This window comes from Stegostoma tigrinum, chromosome 5 (genome assembly GCF_030684315.1).
Source record: "Stegostoma tigrinum isolate sSteTig4 chromosome 5, sSteTig4.hap1, whole genome shotgun sequence".
NCBI lineage: Eukaryota > Metazoa > Chordata > Chondrichthyes > Orectolobiformes > Stegostomatidae > Stegostoma > Stegostoma tigrinum.
This window is the reverse complement of record NC_081358.1, coordinates 76977181-77002182: the sequence shown is the minus strand read 5'-3', so window position 1 is coordinate 77002182 and position 25002 is coordinate 76977181. Positions and strand designations below refer to the sequence as shown.

General features: G+C 44.0%; 1 protein-coding gene across 1 annotated transcript in view; it reads right to left on the bottom strand.

Moving 5' to 3' along the window:
• rnf139 (ring finger protein 139) overlaps nt 1–14326 on the bottom strand; it is a 38770-nt gene extending 24444 nt beyond the window's left edge. The window contains exon 1 of the mRNA XM_048529239.2: nt 13813–14326. Coding sequence (XP_048385196.1) covers nt 13813–13975 — 163 coding nt within the window. The 5' untranslated portion in view covers nt 13976–14326. The remainder of the gene's footprint in view (nt 1–13812) is intronic.
• Between the last annotated feature and the right edge of the window lie 10676 nt (nt 14327–25002).

Genomic DNA, 25002 nt, shown 5'->3' with positions numbered 1-25002 from the left:
CTCCTGAAAAAGGAGAAATTTCAAACCTCTCACGTTCAGGGCAATTATTTAATGGTTATATTACTAGGCTAGTAGTCAGAGATACAGACAAATAATCCAGAGTTTCATCAAGCAGTTTAAGACTATTAATCCATATTTTACAAGAAGATATACAAAGCTATTACAAATTAGTAATGTGTAAAAAAAAATCACTTCATTTGCTAACACCTTTAGAAAAGGGAATCTGTGTTTTACCAATCTACTTCCAGCGAGTTTGATTCTTAACCTCCCCTCAAGTCACTCTACTGAATCGAAACCATGACAAAGAATAAAAGCATTGAAAGCAGACTGTAATAGTTCAGCAACCCCTCCAGCTTCCTCCCAAATCTTCATTCTGTAGTTCTTGCACATCTGATTCATTGCAGATTTTCTCTTTTTTTTCCTAGATATTTTGTAGGCATTATTGGCAATGCCAGCATTTGTTAATCATAGTTGTCCTTGAAGGCATGACTTGCTAGGCCATTTCAGGAGGACAATCATGAGTCAACCACGCTGCTAAGCATCTGGAGTCAAACATAGGCCAGACCAGGCAGATCTCCTTCTCTCAAGGGCAGTGAGCCTATCAATGAGTTTCTGGATCGCCATTACTGGGACTAGCCTACAATTCCTGATTGTCTTTGTTAACTGCATTTAAATTTCACCAGCTCCGTTACAGGATTTCGTTCATATGCCAAAATCATTAGCCTGTGATCAGGGATAATGGGAATTGCAGATGCTGGAGAATCCGAGATAACAAAGTGTGGAGCTGGATGAACACAGCAGGCCAAGCTCCTAAGATGCTGCTTGGCCTGCTGTGTTCATCCAGCTCCACACTTTGTTATCTCATTAGCCTGTTGTTTGGATTACTAGTCCAATGTGATTACCAGAATGCCACCTTTATCCCTGACATCTAGCTCCCTCTACAAACAAAAACAGAAATTGCTTGAGAAACTCAGCAGGTCTAACAGCATCTGTGGAGAGAAAGCAGAGTCAACACTAAGTCTAGTGACCCTTTACTATTTGTCCCCCGCCATTTGAAAGGTTACAGCATATTTGATGGAAACTTCACACCTTATCCACTGTTAAAGCTACCAAGAATTGCATGTTATATCAAGTAATTTCTCCAATGACAGAACACCACTTGACGAAAGCATCTTAAAATTTTACTACATTAAAAATGTGCTAAAAATGCGAACAATTTCTGTTGAAACTTGCTTTCCAGGAAGGTAACAAAATTGCTCACTATTATGCAATCACACTAGCCCATACAGTTCATCTCTGTTAAAATCATCTTTGTCTATTTCAGAATCACTTGAGAATTCTTTTAAAACTTCCCTGAGTTTACCTAAATCTGCAAAGCTATGATCCCAAGTTTCTCTTCCCCACAGTTTTGGGTTTGAAATTTTAAAAAATCTCCAAATTAGGACAGTACTGAGAAAATGCTGGAGGAATGTTGTTTACTCACCAATGCCTATCCCTCAGCATTTTAAAAACAAAAGAACTCATTTCTAAAAGTTTGTTACATCACTTAAATAGTTTTAGTTCCTTCAATCACCATTAAGTCTCTGCAATGATCTTTAGAGTACCTACTTTGAATTTAAGCACAATAGTTACAAACATTTTAAGCCACAAACTTTACAGATCATTACAACAACGCATATGTAAAAACCTATGTTCTATTGAAACAGTAACTTATTTTAATACTAAGTTCTTCAAAATTAAATGTTTTATAGGACAATTTTAAAATTTGGTTCATACAAAGCATTTTTCATTATGGCAAATTTGCTTGTGCTTTTAATTTGGCGATTTCATGTAAATTTCACCTGATCCTCTATCCTGAAAAAAGAAAGAATGCACCTCTCAACAACTGAAGAAAAAGGGTCAAAAGCTCTCAAGACTTTACAGTTATGCTTTGTCTTGATTCCCCGTTTACAGAGAGGTTGGGAAAGGAGGGTGTCTCACTTTATGAAACAAAAAAAGAGACTTCTATTATTAAGAAAGCCAAAAAAGGATGAATAGCATGATCACAGGGTTTTAAAGCACTAAGCACGGGGATGATAAATGACAAAATATTGATTCAAAAATAAAACGAGTAGAGTAATAGTCAGAAACTGTCTCAAGAATTACAGGTTTACAAAAAAGATACACAAGAAAAGAGAGTGTAAAATAAAAAGCTGGAAGCACAGAATAGATTGTTTCAGAGATAGTAGGAACTGCAGATGCTGGAGACTCTGAGATAACAAGGTGCAGAGCTGGAAGAACACAGCAGGCCAAGCAGCAGAGGAGCAGGAAGGCTGGTGGGTCTCGGCCCGAAATGTTAGCCTTCCTGCTCCTCTGATGCAGCTTGGCCTGTGTTCATCCAGCTCTACAATTCGTTAGCACAGGATAGATGTCTGGCCTAAGTACTCTTTATACAAAGATACAGAGTATATGAAGAAAACTGAATTAATTGCAAGCACAAACTGAAGAGAAAAGCAAAACAGCTGCTTAAATTCTAGTTTGAGGTAACACTGGCTTCAGTGGGACAAAACACTAACCACAATAAGCTGCACCAATTCCAAATGCACTAATTACTACACCAACTAATACAAGAATTGAGTTTGCAATAAGATTCAATTACTCTTGCTCCAAGCAGTGTAATTCATACACAAGGACTATGTCTCTGCAAACAAAAGAGATGTATTTAAAAGCCTTGCACCTTTTTAGAATTATCTCAAAGCATGGCAAGCCCAGAGTTGCCTTTTCTCTCTAGTAACAAATTGTTGAGACTGTTTGAAATTGGGCTTTGTTTTGTTTGTGTTATATAGAATACAGAATCCCTACAGTGTAGAAGCAGGCCCTTCGGCCCAGTAAGTCCACACCGAACCTCAGAGCATCCCACCCAAACCCATCCCCCTATAAACCCACCTAATCTACACATCCCTGAACACTAAAGTTGAATTAGCATGGCCAATCCACCTAGACTGCACATCTTTGGACTGTGGAGGAAACCGGAGCACCCGGAAGAAACCCATACAGACATGGGGAGGATGTGCAAACTCCACACAGCCAGTCGCCTGAATCGAACCCAGGTCCCTGGTGCTGTGAGGCAGCAGTGCTAACCACTGTGCCACTGTGTTGCCCCTATGAAGATCCTGATGAGTGCAAAGCAAAAAGCTTCAACATCATCTCTTCTTGGTAAATAAGCAAGCAAAATAAAAAATAAAGAAAACAATTAAAAATAGGGTGAATTGAAGAATGCAAACTTTGAAAACTGAAATGTTTCAGTTGACAATTTGACTGAAAACTTTAAAAAGATGATTAAAAAGTAATGGACAGGGGATTGTCTATGCATTTGATATGTATGAACTTCCAGAAAGCTGTTGATGAAAGCCCTCAAAAGAAATAAATAACCAAAGTTGAAACTCATGGAATTGAAGGCAAATTATTAACTTGGTTAGGAAACTGGCTAAACAGCAGGTGACAGAGAGAGGGTAAGTACTCGAAATGATGAGGTTGACCAATACTAGGTATCCTGCAAGATTATGCATTACAGCTTCAAAAATTTGCTGAATTTTGACTGCTTTGATGATGGAATTGCAAGTCACGTTTTCAACTTTAACAATGACACAAAGGTGAACAACACTATTTGCAGAGTAATTGAGTGCAATGTCATGGAAATACCGTTAGACTACTTGTATGAGCAAACTGTAGCAAATGGATCCAAAAAGGACAGAACAGGATACTTTCAAAATAATGAAAAGCTAGAAACAGTGTAGACATTAAAAAAAGGTGAAACCTCTAGGCATGCCATAAAAGATTATTAAAATGTTTTGAACAGACAGAAAATAGTCAAAAGAGAAGATGGAATTATGCTGTTTATATCGAGATGACTAGAATTCAAGGGGATAAAAGACACGCTTCGTCAAAACCCTATTCAAATGCCTGGTAAAAGTACATCTGGTCAAAGTAGATCTGGTCTAGAGTCGTTGTGTTCCATCAGGGAGAACATACAGGTCTTGGAAAGAGTGTATAAATTTATATAATATATAAAGTATATAAAGTATAAATTTAATTCAGAGCAATACTGGAAAATTAAAGTTTAAATGCTAAGAGAAAGTACACAAAATGGAATTTAAAAGACTAAAGGGTAACTTTTACAGAGGATGGTGCATATATGAAATGAGCTGCTACTGTAGACAGTGGAGGCAGGTACAATCACATTAAAATGCCTTCATGATCCTCAAGTTTTTCACGTTCTTCTAAGGACTCTTCACTCAACCTTTTTGTTTTCGTATATGAATAAGGGTTTAGAGGGATACAGCCAAATGAGTCTGTCAGATTGGGAAGTCTGGGCATGGACCAGTTGGACCAAAGGGTCTATTTCTATGGTGTATGACTCTCTGACTAACTAGCGGTAAAAGCAAAATACTGTTGATGTTGGCAATAAATAAGACTAAAATGCTGCAGAAACTCAGCACGTCTGGCAGCATGTGAAGGGAGAAACAGATTTGACGTTGAGTCCCCAGACTTTCAGAACTTGATAGCAATTAAATTTGATTTCATGTAATGATGTGATCAAGGCAACAATGGTTATAGAACATAGAACAGTACAGCACAGAACAGGCCCTTCAGCCCACAATGTTGTGCCGACCATTGATCCTCATGTATGCACCCTCAAATTTCTGTGACCATTTGCATGTCCAGCAGTCTCTTAAATGTCCCCAGTGACCTTGCTTCAACAACTGCTGCTGGCAGCAACACATTCCATGCTCTCACAACTCTGTAAAGAACCCGCCTCTGACATCCCCTCTATACTTTCCTCCAACCAGCTTAAAACTATGACCCCACGTGTTAGCTTTTTCTGCCCTGGGAAATAGTCTCTGGCTATCAACTCTATCTATGCCTCTCATTATCTTGTATACCTCAATTAGGTCCCCTCTCCTCCTCCTTTTCTCCAATGAAAAGAGTCCGAGCTCAGTCAACCTCTCTTCATAAGATAAGCCCTCCAGTCCAGGCAGCATCCTGGTAAACCTCCTCTGAACCCTCTCCAAAGCATCCACATCTTTCCTATAATAGGGCGCCCAGAACTGGACGCAGTATTCCAAGTGCGGTCTAACCAAAGTTTTATAGAGCTGCAACAAGATCTCACGACTCTTAAACTCAATCCCCCTGGCTAATGAAAGCCAAAACACCATATACTTTCTTAACAACCCTGTCCACTTGGGTGGCCATTTTAAGGGATCTATGTATCTGCACACCAAGATCCCTCTGTTCCTCCACACTGCCAAGAATCCTATCCTTAATCCTGTACTCAGCTTTCAAATTCGACCTTCCAAAATGCATCACCTCGCATTTATCCAGGTTGAACTCCATCTGCCACCTCTCAGCCCATCTCTGCATCCTGTCAACGTCCCGCTGCAGCCTACAACAGCCCTCTATACTGTCAATGACACCTCCAACCTTCGTGTCGTCTGCAAACTTGCTGACCCATCCTTCAATCCCCTCATCCAAGGCATTAATAAAAATTACCAACAGTAGAGGCCCAAGGACAGAGCCCTGTGAAACACCACTCACCACTGACTTCCAGGCAGAATATTTTCCTTCTACTATCACTCGCTGTCTTCTGTTGACCAGCCAATTCTGTATCCAGACAGCTAAGTTCCCCTGTATCCCATTCCTCCTGACCTTCTGAATGAGCCTACCATGGGGAACCTTATCAAATGCCTTGCTGAAGTCCATATACACCACATACACAGCTTGACCCTCACCAACATTTCTAGTCACATCCTCAAAGAACTCGATAAGGTTTGAGAGGCATGACCTGGCCCTCTCAAAGCCGTGCTGACTGCATTTAATCAAGCCATGCTCTTCCAGATGGTCATAAATCCTATCCCTCAGAATCCTTTCTAACACCTTGCAGATGACAGACGAGAGACTTACTGGTCTGTAATTGCCGAGGATTTCCCTATTTCCTTTCTTGAAGAGAGGAATTACATTTGCCTCTCTCCAGTCCTCAGGTACGACTCCAGTGGAGAGCAAGGATGCAAAGATCTTCACAAGTGGCGAAGCAATTGCATTTCTCGTTTCCCAAAGCAGCCGAGGACAAATCTGGTCCAGGCCTGGCGGCTTGTCAATCTTAATGTTTGACAAAATTTTCAGCACATCAGCTTCCTCTATCTCTATCCATTCCAGCATGCACACTGCTCTTCAAAGGTTTCATTCACTACAAAGTTCATTTCTTTCGTAAAGACAGAGCAAAAAGCTCATTTAGGGCTTCCCCTACCACCTCAGACTGCACACACAAGTTCCCTATGCTATCCCTGATCGGCCCTACTCTTTCTTTGACCATTCTCTTATTCCTCACATGTAAAACGCCTTTGTGTTCTCCCTAATCCGTTCTGCCAAGCCTTTCTCATGCCCCCTCCTGATTCTCCTCAGATCCTTTTTGAGCTCCTTCCTCACCTGCCTGTAATCCTCTACAGCTGAGCTTCACCCTAGCTTCCTCCAGCTTATGTAAGCTACCTTCTTCCTTTTGACGAGAAGCTCCACAGCTCTCGTCATCCAAGGTTCCTTTATCTTACCCTTTCTTGCCTGTCTCAGAGGGACATATTTATTCATCACTCGCAACAACTGTTCCTTAAACAGTCTCCACATGTCTATAGTGCCTTTACCATGGAACAATTGCTCCCAGTCCATGCTTCCTAACTCATGTCTAATCACATCATAGTTTCCTCTTCCCCAATTAAATATCCTCCCATTTTGCCTAATCCTGTCCTTCTCCATAGCTATGTAGAATGTGAGGCAGTTATGGTCACTATCACCAAAATGCTCTCCCACCACAAGATCTGATGCCTGCCCCGGCTCGTTCCCGAGCACCAAGTCTAGAATGGCCTGTCGACGTACTGAGTTAGGAAACCCTCCTGAACACACCTTACAAAAACAGCTCCATTCAAATCTTCTGCTCGAAGGAGGTTCCAATCAATATTGGGAAAGTTAAAGTCACCCCTTACAACAACCCTACTACGTCCACACTTTGCCAAAATGTGCCAACCTATGCTTTCTTCAATCTCCCTGCTGCTGTTGGGGGGCCTGTCGTAAACCGCTAACAAGATGACTACTCCCTTGCTGTTCCTAATTTCCACCCCTACTGACTCGGTAGGCAGATCTTCCTCGACAACGGAAGCTTCTGTAGCTGTGATACCCTCTCTGATTAGTAGGGCTACACCCCCTCCTCTTTCTCCCCCCTCCCTATTCTTTTTAAATGCTCTAAACCCTCGAACATCCAGCAACCATTCCTGCCCCTGAGAAACCCATGTCGTTATCTTTTTAAAATCTTTGCCCGCTCACATTTCCATGCCATATGATTCCATAACTCTATACCTAGGGACATGGAGTAAATGCTGGCCAGCTATCAATGGCAGTGTCCCTTAAAACAAAAGGCTTCTAGTAGATCATGGGAACCTGGAGATATGGCAGTTTACAATTGTTCAACCTTCAGCTAACTCTGCCAACAATTCTTATTAATACTGATCTTTTCAGTTTTATTAGTATTCTGTGAGGAGGTAACAGAAAACAAATGGGATGTTGTACTTTATTTCAAAGGGAGCGAACTGCAAAAGTAGGGATGTTTTGCTAAAATTATAAAAGGCACTAGTCAGACTACAGTCGGAATACTGTGGATAGTTCTGGGTCTCATTATCTAAGGAAATGTAGGCTGGCATTGGAAGCATACAGAAAAGGTTCACTTGGCTGATTCCTGGATATGGAGGACTGCCTTATGAGAGGTTGAGTAGATCGGGCTTGTACTCTGAGTTACAAAGAATGAGAGAAGACCTTACTGAAAGATGTTCCCTGAGAATCTTGAATAACAGGGCACGTGTGGAGAGGTTGTTTCCCCTTGTGGGGGGAGTCTAGGACCAAAGGGCATCATCTCAGAATAGGTGGTCAACCATTTCAGACAGATGAGGTGGTATTTCTTCTCTCAGGGGTTAGTGAATCTGTGAACTTCTTTACCCCAGCTGTTGAGGCTGGGTCATTAAATACATTGATTAATAGTCTGTCTGGCACAGTCTTCAGTGACAGAATCAAGGCTTATGGGGAAAAAGGCAGGGAAGTGGAATTAAGGATTATCAAATCAGCCATGATCTCACTAAATGGCAGAGCGGACTTGATGGGCAAAATGGTCTATTTCTGCTCCTGTTCCTTATGGTTACTCCCTCATTCTCAAGTCCCTTGGATCTTTATTTCTGGGCAATTATTTTGCACCTTCAGTGAAAGGAGGCATAACCCAATGATTCACTGCCATTTCCCTATTTCCCATCACACACTGCCCTGACGTTGGCTGTGACAGAACTCCAATGACTAATCATTGCTAATCTTTTCTTATTTGTGTATCTTCAGAAACCTTTACAGTCTGTTTTTGTGTTTTCTACTAGTTTAGGCTCATTCTATTGTTCTTTCCTTAAATCATAGAACAGAATCATCGAATTCCCTACAGCGTGGAAATAGGCCTTTCGGGTTAACACGGCCACACCGACCCTTGCAACATCCCACCCAGACCCATACCCCTATAGCCCACCTACTCTACACACCCCTGAACACTATGGGCAATTTAGCATGGCCAATCCACCTAGCCTGCACATCTTTGGACTGTGGGAGGAAACGAGCACCTGGAGGAAACCCACACTGACACGGGGAGGATGTGCAAACTCCACACAGTCGTCCGAGGGTGGAATCAAACCAGGGTCCCCAGTGCTGAGGCAGCAGTGCTAACCACTGAGCCACCGTGCCGCCCCGTTCCTTGATCCTCAATGTCACTGAATCCAGCCAATCCTGTTCAGTAACACTGACTGCCACCCCAAACTCATTCCTGTATAATCAGAAATACGAGCTCCCACGTTCCCTGATCAGATTCAGGGAACAGTGACTCCAGTCTCTCTTGCCCAGCCTTTTTCCAATGCACGGAGAGTTACTGAGCAGAGGACAACAGAACACAGAGCACTACAGCACAGTACAGGCCCTTCGGCCCTCAATGTTGTGCCGACCTGTCATACCGATCTCAAGCCCATCTAACCTACAGTATTCCACGTACGTCCATATGCTTATCCAATGACGCCTTAAATGTACCTAAATTTGGCGAATCTACTACCGTTGCAGGCAAAGCGTTCCATTCCCTTACTACTCTCTGAGTAAAGAAACTACCTCTGACATCTGTCCTGTATCTCTCACCCCTCAATTTAAAGCTATGCCCCCTCGTGCCCGCCTTCACCATCCTAGGAAGAAGGCTCTCCCTATCCATCCTATCTAACCCTCTGATTATTTTATATGTCTCAATTAAGTCACCTCTCAACCTTCTTCTCTCTAACGAAAACAGCCTCAAGTCCCTCAGCCTTTCCTCGTAAGACCTTCCCTCCATACCAGGCAACATCCTCGTAAATCTCCTTTGCAACCCTTCCAAAGCTTCCACATCCTTCTTATAATGCAGTGACCAGAACTGTACGCAATACTCCAAGTGCGGCCGCACCAGAGTTTTGTACAGCTGCAGCATAACTTCTTGGTTCCAGAACTCAATCCCTCTATTAATAAAAGCTAAAACACCATATGTCTTCTTAACAGCCCTGTCAACCTGGGTTGCAACTTTCAAGGATCTGTGTACATGGACACCGAGATCTCTCTGCTCATCTACACTACTAAGAATCTTACCATTACCCCTGTACTTTGCCTTCTGGTTACTCCTACCAATGTGCATCACCTCACACTTGTCTGCATTAATCTCCATTTGCCACCTCTCAGCCCAGCTCTGCAGCTTATCTATGTCTATCTGCAACCTACAGCATCCTTCGTCACTATCCACAACTCCACCGACTTTAGTGTCGTCTGCAAATTTACTAACCCATCCTTCTACGCCCTCATCCAGGTCATTTATAAAAATGACAAACAGCAGTGGACCCAACACCGACCCTTGCGGTACACCACTAGTAACTGGTCTCCAGGATGAACATTTCCCATCAACTACCACCCTCTGTCTTCTTTCAGCAAGCCAATTTCCAATCCAAACTGCTATATCTCCCACAATTCCATTCCTCCTCATTTTGTACAATAGCCTATTGTGGGGAACCTTATCGAACGCCTTGCTGAAATCCATATACACCACATCAACCGGTTTACTCTCATCTACCTGTTTGGTCACCTTCTCAAAGAACTCAATAAGGTTTGAGGCACAACCTTCCCTTCACAAAACCGTGCTGACTATCCCTAATCAATTTATTCTTTTCTAGATGTTTATAAATCCTATCCCTTATAACCTTTTCCAACACTTTACCAACAACTGAGGTAAGGCTCACTGGTCTATAATTACCAGGGTTGTCTCTACTCCCCTTCTTGAACAGGGGAACCACATTTGCTATCCTCCAGTCATCTGGCACTATTCCTGTAGACAATGACGAGTTAAAGATCAATGCCAAAGGTTCGGCAATCTCCTCCCTGGCTTCCCAGAGGACCCGAGGATAAATCCCATCCGGCCCAGGAGACTTATCTATCTTCACACACTGTACGATTTCTAATACCTCTTCCTTGGGAACCTCAATCCCACCTAGTCTAGTAGCCTGTATCTCAGTATTCTCCTTGACAACATTGTCGTTTTCTAGAGTGAATACTGTTGAAAAATATTCATTTAGCGCTTCCCCTATCTCATCTGACTCCACACACAACTTACCACTACTATCCTTGATTGGGCCTAATCTTACTTTCGTCATTCTTTTAATCCTTAAACACCGATAGAAAGCCTTAGAGTTTACCCTGATCCTATCCGCCAAGAACTTCTCATGTCTCCTCCTGGCTCTTCTGAGCTCTCTCTTTAGGTCTTTCCTGGCTACCACATAGCCCTCAAGTGCCCTAACTGAGCCTTCACATCTCATCCTAACATAAGCCGCCTTCTTCCTCTTGAAGAGAGATTCCACCTCCTTTGTAAACCACGGCTCCCGCGCTCTACAGCTTCCTCCCTGCCTGACAGGTACATACTTATCTAGGACACACAGGAGCTTTTCCTTGAATAAGCTCTACATTTCTAATGTGCCCATCCCCTGCAGTTTCCTTCCCCATCCTATGCTCCCTAAACCTTGCCTAATCTCATCGTAATTGCCTTTCCCCCAGCTATAACTCTTGCCCAGTGGTATACACCTATCCCTTTCCATCAACTAAAGTAAACATAACAGAATTGTGATCGCTATCACCAAAGTGCTCACCTACTTCCAAATCTAACACCTGGCCAGGCTCATTACCCAGTAGCAAATCTAATGTGGCTTCGCCCTTGTTGGCCTATCTACATACTGTGTCAGGAAGCCCTCCTGAACACACTGGACAAAAACTGACCCATCTATAGTACTCAAACTGTAGTGTTCCCAGTCAATATCTGGAAAGTTGAAGTCCCCCATGACAACTACCCTCTCTCTCTCACTCCTATCGAGAATCATTTTTGCTATCCTTTCCTCTACATCTCTGGAACTATTCGGAGGCCTACAGAAAACTCCCAACAGGGTGACCTCTCCTTTCCTGTTTCTAACCTCAGCCCATACTACCTCAGTTGACGAGTCCCCAAACATCCTTTCTGTAATTGTAATACTGTCCTTGACCAACAATGCCACACCTCCGCCCCTTTTACCATCTTCTCTGTTCTTACTGAATCATCTAAATCCCAGAACCCGCAACAACCATTCCTGTCCCTGCTCTATCCATGTCTCCGAAATGTCCACAACATCGAAGTCCCAGGTATTAACCCATGCTTCAAGTTCACACATCTTATTCCAGATGCTCCTGGCATTGAAGTAGACACAGTTCAAACCAACTTCTTGCTTGCCGGTGCCATCTTGCTTCCCTGAAACTTTATTGCGGACCACCCTACTCTCAACCTTTTCTACAGTTGAACTACAATTTTGGTGCCCATCTCCCTGCTGAATTAGTTTAAACCCACCCGAATAGCCTTAGCAAATTTCCCCCCCAGGATATCAGTACCCCTCTGGCTCAGGTGAAGACCATCTTGCTTGTAGAGCCCCAATTATCCAAGAATCCAAAACCCTCCCTCCTGCACCATCCCTGTAGCCACGTGTTCAACTCATCTCTCTCCCTATTCCTCGCCTCACTAGCACGTGGCACAGGCAACAAACCAGAGACAACAACTCTGTTCATCCTAGCTCCCTGAATTTCTGCCTTAAATCCCCATCTCTCTTCCCACCTATGTCATTGGTGCCAATGTGGACCACGACTTGGGGCTGCTCCCCCTCAAGGATCCCAAAAACACGATCAGAGACATCACGCACCCTGGCACCTGGGAGGCAACACACCAACCATGAGTCTCTCTCGTCCCCACAGAACCTCCTATTTGTCCCCCTAACTATGGAGTCCCCAATGACTACTGCTCTGCTCCTCTTCCCCCTTCCCTTCTGAGCAGCAGGGACAGACTCTGTGCTAGAGACCTGTGCCCCACTGCTTTCCCCTGGTAAGTCATTCTCCCCCCTCCCCCCCAACAGTATCCAAAACGGTATACTTATTGTTGAGGGAAATGGCCGCAGGAGATCCCTGCACTGCCTGCCGGTTCCCTTTCCATCCCCTGACCGTAACCCATCTGCCCACCACAGACAAAGTTCTTGTCCATCATGGTGGAGCCCATTGCATTTTCTGATGTACACATTTGTAGGACAAAAGGTTCTCCAAAATTTAAGTTTCTCCATATAATCCTTCACATTTTTACACACCTTTGCTTCTGTAATCTTATGGCTCCTACCAATTTTCAATGTAATAAGATCAGGAAATTTTGGGCTCTAGCAACTGCACTAACGAGACTGCAGAAAAGCATCCGAAACTTAACTATCTTTAACTGCTTCATCAATGGCCTTGCTCCTTTAGGAGAGAGTTAGCTCAGTGACAGCTAGAGTGTTTAATACCACCTGCTCAAAATAATGGCACAGTCCACACCACATGGAGCAAGATTAGGAGAACACTGAAGCTCAGGCTGATAAATGATGTATAATAATATTAATGTTACCCAAGTGCCAGATATCAATTCCAGGAAAATTTAACCAATAGCCCTGGATAGTCAACACTAATATTAATCAAATGCCCCAAACATCAAAGGGTGGTATTTCCAATTTATCACAAATCATACTGAACCCATCAGAAACAAACGTGCAGCAGCTACAAGGCCTACACTAGTAAAGGAGTAATATGCTGGTTATAATCTACTGGGAAGGTAAAGAGTTAATGGAATACTTTGCTTGCTTAGTACAACTCTAACACCAAGCCTGACACCACCCAGGACAAAGCAATCTGAGTGGCAAATCATGCACAACTTCAAAAACTCACTCCTACCAGCAATGAATCCTGGTTGGGTTTTACAAGAACTTTATGCAAATCTCTCTGAAAACTCTTTCCAAATTTACCCTCTCAACCTGAAAAAGAAGCTTCAAAACTCAGCACGTATCTCCTCTCAGAGCAGAATACCGGAGAGAATCCCTCTCCTAAAATAGCTTCGGGGACTTGAAGTATTAATTCAACAACCTTTTTCAGAATTTAAGGATTGCAACTTGGGCTCATCTGTAGATAAAGAAAAATCATGTAATGAAATAAAGACGTGCCATTTCCCTCAGACAAGGGCTGCAAACTGGCCACGCAGAATCTTTTGCAAGCCTGCTCTTAACTAATCCAGAGTTGTTTGCGATACCACACGACGAGGATTTTTGACTTGTCCGACAGGACCACCCCCAATCACTGGGGCTGTGTGTTGCTCATTCGACAGTGGCCCCTCCTGCAATCACTCACCCAGCAACCGCTGTGATACTTGTCGAGCCACCGTGGACAGGCTCTCAAGGCCGTCAAAGTAAGAGTTCAAGATGGCGTCGATGACGAAGATGCAGGGGACCCGCAGGGCCACGTCCAGGACCCCCCGGAGGTGACTCCCCATTGACAGCCCCTGCGCTGACATGGGCGACCACCGGCAAACGCTGCGACCCGCTCACAACAAACTCCGCTGTTGGCTGAGAGAGTGGCTCGGCCGGCTGGCCAGCCAGCAGGCCAACCGGCCGGCGTACTAAAGTCGAACCCCTGTTTATCTGGCCGGGCTGTAGCTGGCGGTGAGTCAGCTGTCGGCCCGGTGTCGCTGTCTGCCCACGTCCGCCGCGACTGTCCGCTTCCTCCCCATCGCCCAGGCCGCCCTCCGCCTGCCGCGACTCCCGCTCAACGCGAAAGGTGCGTCACGTAGACTGGCACGTCATAATCGGACGTAGGAGGAATATGGAGGGCGATAAGATGGAGAAGACGCAGTGACCTCACAATCACAAGCAGGATGGAACGTTCAACCGGGATCGCCCGGGGGCACGCGGCCGCGTCACAATCAGACGTGCGCCGATTTCTGAGTTTGCGCAGAGACGTTTACTCCGATGCAGACCGTTGCCGTGGTGGTTCATATTGAAACTGTGCTCTTGCTGTTGATCTGTTGCAGCAATGCTTGGTGTAACTTGAGAGCTTAGAGAATGTCATTACAGCTCAGCAAGAGGCAATTTAGTCCATCATGTGTGAAAAAAATCTAGTCAGTCCCCTGCCACGGAGCTTTGCAAGTTTGTCTTCCAAGTGCCCGTTTCATTTCTTTTTGAAGTCATTTGTTTTTCTCTTCTTCCACCATAGTTAGCAAGTCTCATGTCATTGACGTTACTTGCATTCAGAAAATAATCTTCAATGCATTCTTCTGTATCTCCTTTCCAAAACAACTTTCAAAATTACCCCACCCCCGAACGCATCCGAAGACCTCCCCCACTCGTGTCCGCCCCCGTGACCTGTCCGTCTTTTCTCCCAGTGATAATGGGCACTGCAGATGCTGGAGAATCCAAGACAACAAAGTGTGGAGCTGGATGAACACCGCAGGCCAAGCAGATGAAGGGTCTAGGCCCGAAACGTCAGCTTTTGTGCTCCTGAGATGCTGCTTGGCCTGCTGTGTTCACCCAGCTCCACACTGTGTTATCTGGTCTTTTCTCCCACCTCACTGACCAACCCCCGACCCCCAAGTCCTACCTATTAGCCTCCTATCGGTCTTCTTGACCTGTCTGTCTTCCCTCCCATCTATCCGCCCCTCCCGCCTCACTGACCAACCCACATCCCAACTCCCTACCTAGACACACCTTTACTAGCTTCATCCCCACCTCCTTGACCTGTCCATTTTCTCTCCACCTATCTGGTCCTCTCACCACTTTCTGTTATCACCTCATCCTGTCTGTTTATCTCAGCCCCTTTCCCTTCCCCCATTTCTGAAGAAGGGTCCAGACCCGAAACCGATGTCAATTTCAAGCCCACCGACTCTCAAAGCTACCAAGAATACACCTCCTCCCACCCACCTTCCTGCAAAAATTCCATGCCCTATTACAATTCCTCCGCCTCCGCCGCATCTGCTCCCAGGATGAGGCATTCCACTCCCATACATCCCAGATGTCCTCGTTCTTTAAGGACCGCAATTTTCCCCGACAGTGGTCGAGAACACCCTCGACCGTGTCTCCCGCATTTCCCGCAACTCATCCCTCACATCCTGCCCCCGCAATAACCACCAAAAGAGAATCCCCCTAGTCCTCACATACCACCCCACCAACCTCCAGATACAACACATCATCCTCCGACACTTCCGCCACCTACAATCCGACCCCACCACTAAAGGCACTTTCCCCTGCAACTGCAGGAAGTGCTACACTTGCCCCCACACCTCCTCCCTCACCCCATCCCAGGCCCCAAGATGACTTTCCACATCAAGCAGATGTTCACCTGCACATCCGCCAATGTGGTATACTGCATCCGCTGTACCCGTTGTGGCTTCCAGCACATTGGGGAAACCAAGTCGAGGCTTGGGGACCTCTTAGCAGAACACCTATGCTCGGTTCGCAATAAACAAACTGCACCTCCCAGTCGCGAACCATTTCAACTCCCTCTCCCATTCCTTAGACAACATGTCCATCCTGTGCCTCCTGCAGTGCCATAATGAGGCCACCGAAGGTTGCAGGAACAGCAACTCATATTCCGCTTGGGAACCCGGCAGCCTAATGGTATCAATGTGGATTTCACAAGCTTCAAAATCTCCCTTCCCCCCGCTGCATCCCAAAACAAGCCCAGCTCGTCCCTGCCTCCCTAACCTGTTCTTCCTCTCATCTATCCCCCCCTCCCACCTCAAGCCGCACCTCCATTTCCTACCTACTAACCTCATCCCGCTCCCTTGATTTGTCCGTCCTCCCCGGACTGCCCTATCCCCCTCCCTACCTCCCCACCTATATTCTCCTGTCCACCTATCTTCTCCTATACCCATCTTCGGTCCCCCTCCCCCGCTCTCCCTATTTTATTCAGAACCCTCTCCCAATCCCCCTTTTCTGATGAAGGGTCTAGGCCTGAAACGTCAGCTTTTGTGCTCCTTTGACACTGCTTGGCCTGCTGTGTTCATCCAGCTCCACAACTTGTTATCTTAACCCTATGACTCGTATTCATCCCTTCTTCTAAATTTGCCTCAATATGTTATAGTCAAGAATGTTCATTAGTGATCATTACTTCCACAGTTTAAATTCATGTCTCTTGCACATGATGCTGAAAATAGTCAAGAAATTGCTATTTGATTTCCTGCTTTGTTCCTGAAGGCCAATGATTCTAAAGTGGTGAGAGTTTAAATTGTTTACTAAATCTTGGAAATATAAATAAGATTTTGCAAAACTTGTTAAGGGCTTAATATTAATCTGTGGTTCACAGTCTCAATGTTGGATGGAAATGGGTGTTGTCAACCTGCACAAACCAGAGTTGGGACCAAAGGTTCATGCTTCGAGGAGGCAAAGTTCCAATTTTGAAACTGTCACTCCCCCATTATCTTTTTATGTGCATCTGTGCTGTGGCAACTGGTGTCCATGAGTGGCTATGATCTGAAATGTGTTGTGTGAGAGAGTGGTAGAGGCAATTGTATCATGACTTGCAAAAGTAAATATAATGTCAGGCTGCAAGGAGAGGATGAAGGCTTAGCTGAAACAAAATCAAGTTACAGCAGATGCTGAAAACAGAAACAGAAAGTAGCAGAGATAACAAAGTGTGGAGCTGGATGAACACAGCAGGCCAAGCAGCATCTCAGGAGCACAAAAGCTGACGTTTTGGGCCTAGACCCTTCATCAGAGACCTCTCTGATGAAGGGTCTAGGTCCAAAACGTCAGCTTTTGTGCTCCTGAGATGCTGCTTGGCCTGCTGTGTTCATCCAGGTCCACACTTTGTTATCTTGGATTCTCCAGCATCTGCAGTTCCCATTATCACAGAAAGTAGCAGAGAAACTTAGCAAATTTGGCAGTCTCATGAAGATGGGGGGGGGTGGGGGAGAGAGTTAATGTTTCAAGTCAAGTACACATGTATGGCTGTTCTATGGAATTACAGCAGTGTGATCAGATAGATTTTCTTGCAAAGAACTGTCATGGAGTTTATGGATTAAATGGCCTTGCCTGTGCTTTAACCATTCTATCGTAGAATAGAGGATAGAACAGAGATTGGGATCAATTGAATGTCTCCCGACAAAGAATTGGTATGAGTACAGTGGGTTTAGTTGGTTTTATTTGTGCTGAATCATTGTGTGATTGTGCAATTCCAGTTATGTCAACTTAAAATTTGTTTATTGATAATTAATTCCAATTGCATAATTCTGTTCCAAAGCAACTTTCAAACACATCCGCTGGACAGTGACATTTATTCCACTGGCCTGAAAGACTTCTGCATGAATGGAGAGCTATGGATTGACCCATCTGAGAAAGGACAGCTAACATACGCTGCTGGGTTTCCTCTCCTGATCTATAAGTTCAATAGATTCTGGACAACAGGTTTCTATCACTGAAATAATGAGAATGACAACTCCTTGTACCTCTCTCAGACCCCCAGCTGGATCTCCTTCCTCAATCGTGCCAAAGGCTCTAGTTTGTGGGTCGGCAATGGCACAGTAATTGAAGGGTATCACGGTTCGCTTATGTCGTCACGAGCAGGTAGGCAAGGCAACACTAGGAAATGGAAAGCATTCAGGAAATTCAGGACAGATTCATACAATTGTACCATAGAGTGTAGACAATGCGAGCAAGGGATAAAAACGGCATAGGCGAGATAGTGGATCGATGTGCACAGGGAAACTGACATACAAGATTAGGATTGGGTAGTGGTCTACCCCAGGACCCTCAATAAGAAATGAAAATATAACATATTTTAATCCTAGAACCCCAACCTATCAGACTACTCTGAAAGCTGGACATAGCCACCATAAAGTTATTAATCCAATTGAATTTGTCTCTCTCAACCCAATGCCCAAAGCCCATAAAGAATTTCTTTACGTCTCAGACAAGATTTGCTATGATGGGAGCCTACTATACATCTCCAATATCAACATCGAGACAAACGTGACGTACTGACAGCTGTTGGGGCTGGCTATGGAGCAGGAGTCGCGACAGTCAATTCTGTCGATCTGTCTTCCTTGCAATAGCAGTTAATAGATCTAAAGGGAGAAATGAAGAAGCGCATGCAAATGGGACTAGACCACCACCACAAAACGACCGACAATGGTGCCAGAGATACCAGGATACATGTTAAGGCCATTTCCTTACTGGAAGACGCTGGGAAGACCACCGAGACTAACTGCGTGAGAATTAACAATAATACAAAGGGCGCCCAGAAACTGTGTCTGTGTGTTGTGATTGCTTCCTGCATTCTGACAGACTACCAAACCCATATGACCATACTTTTGAATCACTGGCTCCCCTCCTGGATTCAAGATCAAGACCTCCAAGCAGTGAGTTGTGGACATACACCCTTGTACCAGGGAGCTGGCACAAACTTTCATTGTTATACCCCTGATGTGCCAAATGTAGTGGGAATACATTTGAGGGTTCCAGAGTATGCTAATTTATCTTTACCTCTTTTCCGTCTCCATGTTCCGGGATATTTTAATAGGACTGAACACAAGGCTCTCAAAGACAACTGAAAGCTGTTAACAAGGAAAAGTCCTTGGACAGGACACATTTTTGTTATGGCCAACCGATACGATTTCCAAAAGCACCCACTATGGAGTGCAACTGTGACATCCAAAAGAACCAAGTCCAATGAACATGTTATGCGATTATGAACCAACAACCATTTTAACTCCCCCCACCCCCCATTCTGCAGACAACTTGTCCATCCTGGACCTCCTGCAGTGCCACAATGATGCTACCCGAAAGTTGCAGGAACAGTAACTCATATTCCGCTTGGGAACCCTGCAGCCCAATGGTATCAATGTGGACTTCACAAGCTTCAAAATCTCCCCTCCCCCTACTACATCCCAAAACGAGCCCAGCTTGTCCCCACCTCCCTAACCTGTCCTTCCTCCCACCTATCCCCTCCTCCCACCTGAAGCCGCACCCCCATCTCTTACCTACCAACATCATCCTGCCTCCTTGACATGTCCGTCCTCCCTGGACTGACCTATCTCCTCCCTACCTCCCCACCTACACTCACCTTTACTGGCTCCATCCCCGCCTCTTTGACTGGTCTATCTCCTCTCCCACCTATCTTCTCCTCTATTCATGTTCTATCCGCCTCCTCCCCTCCCTATTTATTTCAGAACTCCCTTCCCCTCCCCCATTTCTGAAGAAGGGTCTAGGCCCGAAACATCAACTTTCCTGCTCCTATGACGCTACTTGGCCTGCTGTGTTCATCCAGCTCTACACTTTGTTATCAAGTATACATTGCTACTCCAGCAAAGCATTATAACAAAAGACACCCGAACTGCTCCTTTGAGGGACATTATCTAGTCATAACTAACCTAAAGGAAATAAATCACTGTTGGAGGGGAGACTATTAGCCCCCTGCACCAGGGTATCAAGGGAAAGGTAAAATCTTACAGTATCTTCCACACTGGAAGCAGAACTAACATGACCTACAAGACCTTCTCCCAGCCTTACTTGTACTGTCTCCCCATGCACCATTATTGGCAACAGTTATTAACTGGAGCCCAGGATGTGGAACACCAGTGAATACAAGAAGGTATCCAGATCAAAAAGACCAAATCTAAGATTGAGGAAGTTTTCCATGGAGTTTAATGGTATGAGCTTTTGTGGAATTGGGGATAAACTACCGATATGCACCCTTGGATCAGGATTATCTCTCACATCTTCACTGTCTTACAAGAAGTCGTCCTAATCATTCTTATCATGTTCTGAGGAAGGGTCACCGGACCCGAGACGTTAACTTTGTTTTCTCCTCCACAGATGCTGCCAGACCTGGTGAGCTTTTCCAGCAACTTTGTTTTTGTTCCGGATTTACAGTTCTTTTGATTTTCATTCTTTTATTGTTCTCGTCCGCTACATACAGAGAAAGTTGACTCAAACTGCATGTGGGGAAAAACTTATTCCCTCAACTGGCAGAGCAGTGAAAAAGGAACCCATATTCAGACCACCACCCTAACAACTGGAAAGTCTCCAATTGGCCTCGTGGCCACGTGGATTGGCCATGGGCCAGAAAGGGGTGGGGGTGGAGCTGAAATAGGGGAATGAGGAGTGTGGGTCCTTTTAGTTTTTAAAAGTTACAGAATGCCAAAAAGAATATGAAGCCTATATGGGATAACAAGGTGTGGAGCTGGATGAACACAGCAGGCCAAGCAACATCAGAGGAGCAGGAAGGCTGATGTTTCGGGCCTAGACCTGATTTGACTGGGCTGGGAATCATATATGCACTGAATAACAGCAGAAGGGGTAGTAGTGTGATTGTCGTGGCTGGGTCTTGAGATTTCACTATTCATAGTTTACTCATTCATTCATTTAAATTTCTTGAAGGGAACATTAATGTTATCTTTTCTAGTTTTGGGTGGCATGGTGGCTGGGATGGTATTGTTTTGAACAGATTACAAAGTTAACATATACTCAGGGATAGCCTCTGATGTAGACATAGGTCTGGACACTGCTAGCAGCATGGGGCGGAAAGGGTTAACATAGAATAGAATACAGCGCAGAACAGGCCCTTCGGCCCTCGATGTTGCGCCGACCTGCGAACTAACCTAAGCTCCTCCCACTACACTATCCCATTATAAAGCTGTGAAAAGGCAGAAATAGGATGAAAGGAATATTTTAGTCTGTCTTTAATATTGAAATATATTGCAAGATCGCGGTTTAATGAATGTAATACGGTAATCGTAAACATAGTACACTCGTCAGTGGTCAGAAAAGTTATGAATGAATAAGAGTGGGATAGTGGTAGTACGGAGCGCTTGGGAGGAGATTTGTAAAGAGGACCTTGAGTATGAAAGTAAAGAGGCTTATGATATTGTATCTCACAAAAAAGGATAGAATACAATATTTTAAGGCGATTGACCCTACATAGGAAAGACACGGCACCCAGCCCACGGAAGTCTTGTTAATTGCTGACTGATGTGAGTAAGCAGGGCAGAACGCTAGCAGGCCACAGGATATTCAGGGGCAAATGTTACAAGATAAGCAAGTGACCACATTAGTGAACTGGCACCGCGTGTTTGAATCTGATTAGTAGATGTGTAATACACAACGATTTAATGTAATCAACATACCTAGTTAATTGAATTTGTAAATAACTGAATTATTTACAGACCTAATGTAACTGACTGTCTAGCCAATTGGTTTACAGACTTGATGTAGTTACCACTTAGTTAATTGACTTATAGACTTGATTTAACATAGTGTTGCACGGGTGTTCTGTAGAGTGTGCTCGATGTCCTGCGTGATGATGTAGAACATAAAACATAGAACATTACAGCGTAATCCAGGCCCTTTGGCCCTCGATGTTGCGCCGACCTGTGAAACCAATCTGAAGCCCATCTATTCCATTATCATTGATATGTTTATCCAATGATTTCGAGCTCCTCTCCTTGCTGTGATTGATTTTCCCTGGAATAAACTGCTATTGCTGTGAATTCCTGATGCCATCAGAGTTCTCTTGCCTCAGAGACTGAGCTCACTCCAACAAAGTGATGGTGGAAGGTGCGGTAGTTTTGGCTGTGGATGTTGTTCCTTCCTCTGTCAGCTCCCTCCTCTGTTCTATTGCTGTTATTACATTCTGCCTCTGGGCAGATAGGCCAAGGCCTCACCCTTCCTTGGCCTTAATTTTTCCAACCACGTGAGATATTTTCAAACTTCTAATTTTCATATCTTGACTACTTCAATTTTAATCAGACCTCTCTCAGTGACCACTCCTTCAATCATATAGACCCTAAGTTCTGGGATTGACTCCCTGCACTATCCTGCTTCTCTGTTGCATATACATCTGGAACAAACTAAAAGGGTTAATACTTGGTTGCGTGATAAGCATCACCCACTGTGATAAATTCACAAGGACTTGTGAAGAGAGTAAAGTAGGATTTCATGAGATACAGACGCAAGGCTGGCTTCCCCCAACAGTTCATGTTTTAAAGTACAGCATATTCTTATGATTTGTGCAAATATGTGCAAAGATGCAATATACATCTTGTTTACTCTACAAAACTCTTCTTATTAGACTGGAAATTGGTTACCATTGTGCACGTGACCACATTAGCCCCAAAAGGACCCACCCAGTTAGAAGATATGATAGGGGCACATACAACTTGGTGGTCAGCATGGGATCTGAAGATATAATTAGCAATACCCATCCCAACAACACAAATATCCTGTAACCCAGGAGACTTCAAGGAAAAGGTACAATGATTGCTAAGGACAGCAACATTCTAAAAAGGAGAAAAAAGAGTTAACGTTTCGGGTCTGCTGACCTTTCCTCAAAACCGGACCCAAAACATTAACTCAGTTTTCTCCTTCACAGATACTGCCAGACGTGCTGAGCTCGCACTGGAGGGCATGCGGAGGAGATTCACTCAGTTAATTCCAGAGTTGAGAGAGTTGGATTATGAGGAGAGACTGAGTACACTGGGATTATACTCATTGGAATTCAGAAGAATGAGGGGAGATCTTATAGAAACATGTAAGATTATGAAGGGAATAGATAATGTGGAGGCAGGGAGATTGTTTCCACTAGCAGGTAAAACTAGCACTAGAGGGCATCGCCTCAAAATAAAGGGAAGCAGATGTAGGACTGAGGTCAGGAGGAACTTCCTCACCCAAAGGGTTGTGAATCTGGAATTCCCTGCCCAGTGAAGTGGTTGAAGCTACCTCGCTGAATGTTTTTAAGGCAAAGCTGGATAAGTTTTTGAACAGGAAAGGAATTAAGGGTTATGGTGAGCTGGCGAGTAAGTGGAGCTCAGTCTCAAAAATATCAGCCATGATCTTACTGAATGGCAGGGTAGGCTCGAGGGGCCGGATGGCCTACTCCTGCTCCTAGTTCTTATGTTCTTTTCCAGCAACTTTGTTTTTGTTCCTGATTTACAGCATCTGCAATTCTTTTGGTTTTTAACATTCTAAAATTAAATGTGGCCCCTGGTACAAAGGAGAAACTTTAAATAAAACACTCATTCAGCCTGAAAAGGTGGGAATTTTAAATATAATATTGGAATGCATTCCACTGCCATACAGCATAGATATCACAGCAAATGAGAAAAAGAAATGGAACAAAAAGGGCCAGGACAGTATATAGCACTGGCTGAAGGGCTAAAAGGTAATGATAATATTTGACAGCAGCTTGACAGTGTAGATTGTACAGGATGGGAAAATTGGCTGGGAAAGTTTAGGATGACACGCGACAAGCTGCATGACCTTTAAAGGAGCCCTGTGAACAATTCTTTACGACCGAAGACGACACCTACAGCTTGTTTTTCTGTAGCTGTATTTTCTGTACCGGCCAGTAGTTTTGTCTTCAGTATCTGCTTTCTTTGTGCTGTCTGTTTGTTACACTGTATAAGAGAGAGAGTTTCATTCCAAGTCGCTGGACTTTGCCTCGGCTCAAAATCATGAACGATGCAGGGAACGAGTTTATGCTTTCAGACCAGCTGTCGATCTAGGGGTTCCCTGACAAGCAAAAGGACGTGAGACTTGTTGCTTTTTCTCTTTTCTTTTCCATTTTTATTACCACTATGATCATTATTATTGCTCAATTAGGATTCATTTTTAAGCAAATTGCTGTTAAATTATTTTTAACCGAATCCAAAAGAACCGCTTGGATATACACTGTGATCCAAGACAGGGAGAAACTTGCAGGGCAACTGAGAAAAGTGAGTGATTGGACCTCCTTTACTGCTGCAAGAGGTGGAAAATCCCCCATTAAAGCTTTAGTAAGTGGAAAACCCTCATTAAAACTGCAAACGTAAGGAAATCCCCTGTTGCAGTAGCAAAAATTGGGAAAATGATATAGAACAGCAGCAGAGCTCAGGAGAGCTGCTATCACTGAAAAGTAAAAAATCTATAAAGAACACAAAGCACCCAATATTGACAGAAAGTCACGGCATCAGAAATAGCATCACCAATTTCAGAGATTAGTCAAATTGATCCCTAAATTACCAACTGCACATCCAGGAGGAAAAAAATGCTTAAGGTATAGGATAAGTTCTAAACAGGTTCCTAAATCAGAAGCTATGTACAATTGGAAGATAGCAGATTATGTTATTACTTGTCAAAGAAGAAAAGAAGCAACTGACACCTTTGAAGAGATACTGTAAGCTTGTGGCAATTAGTTCAACATCAGAACAAATAAGGTTCCAGAAAGAACAAGACTAACAAAAGAATGCACATATTATTTAATTAATTCTAAGGTTTTGAGTGTTTAATTAATTTCTTCCACAGACCAGTGGAGAGATGTAACTTAATAAGAGAATTAACTGTTGTCATTATTGATGAGTTTTTGTCATATTTATTACAGTGCAAAGAAGACTTCAGATGGTGAGTGAAGCAAAGGTGTAGAAGCATCACAGAGTGGTCTTAAGGGTAGAAGTTCAAACGTGGCACAGAACATCTTCGGAAATATCAAATCTTAATGTGTAGAACCACAAAAAACACCTGCGATACATCAAGCCAGCGAACAGGCATTAAAAGTTCTGACTAACGTTGTAGA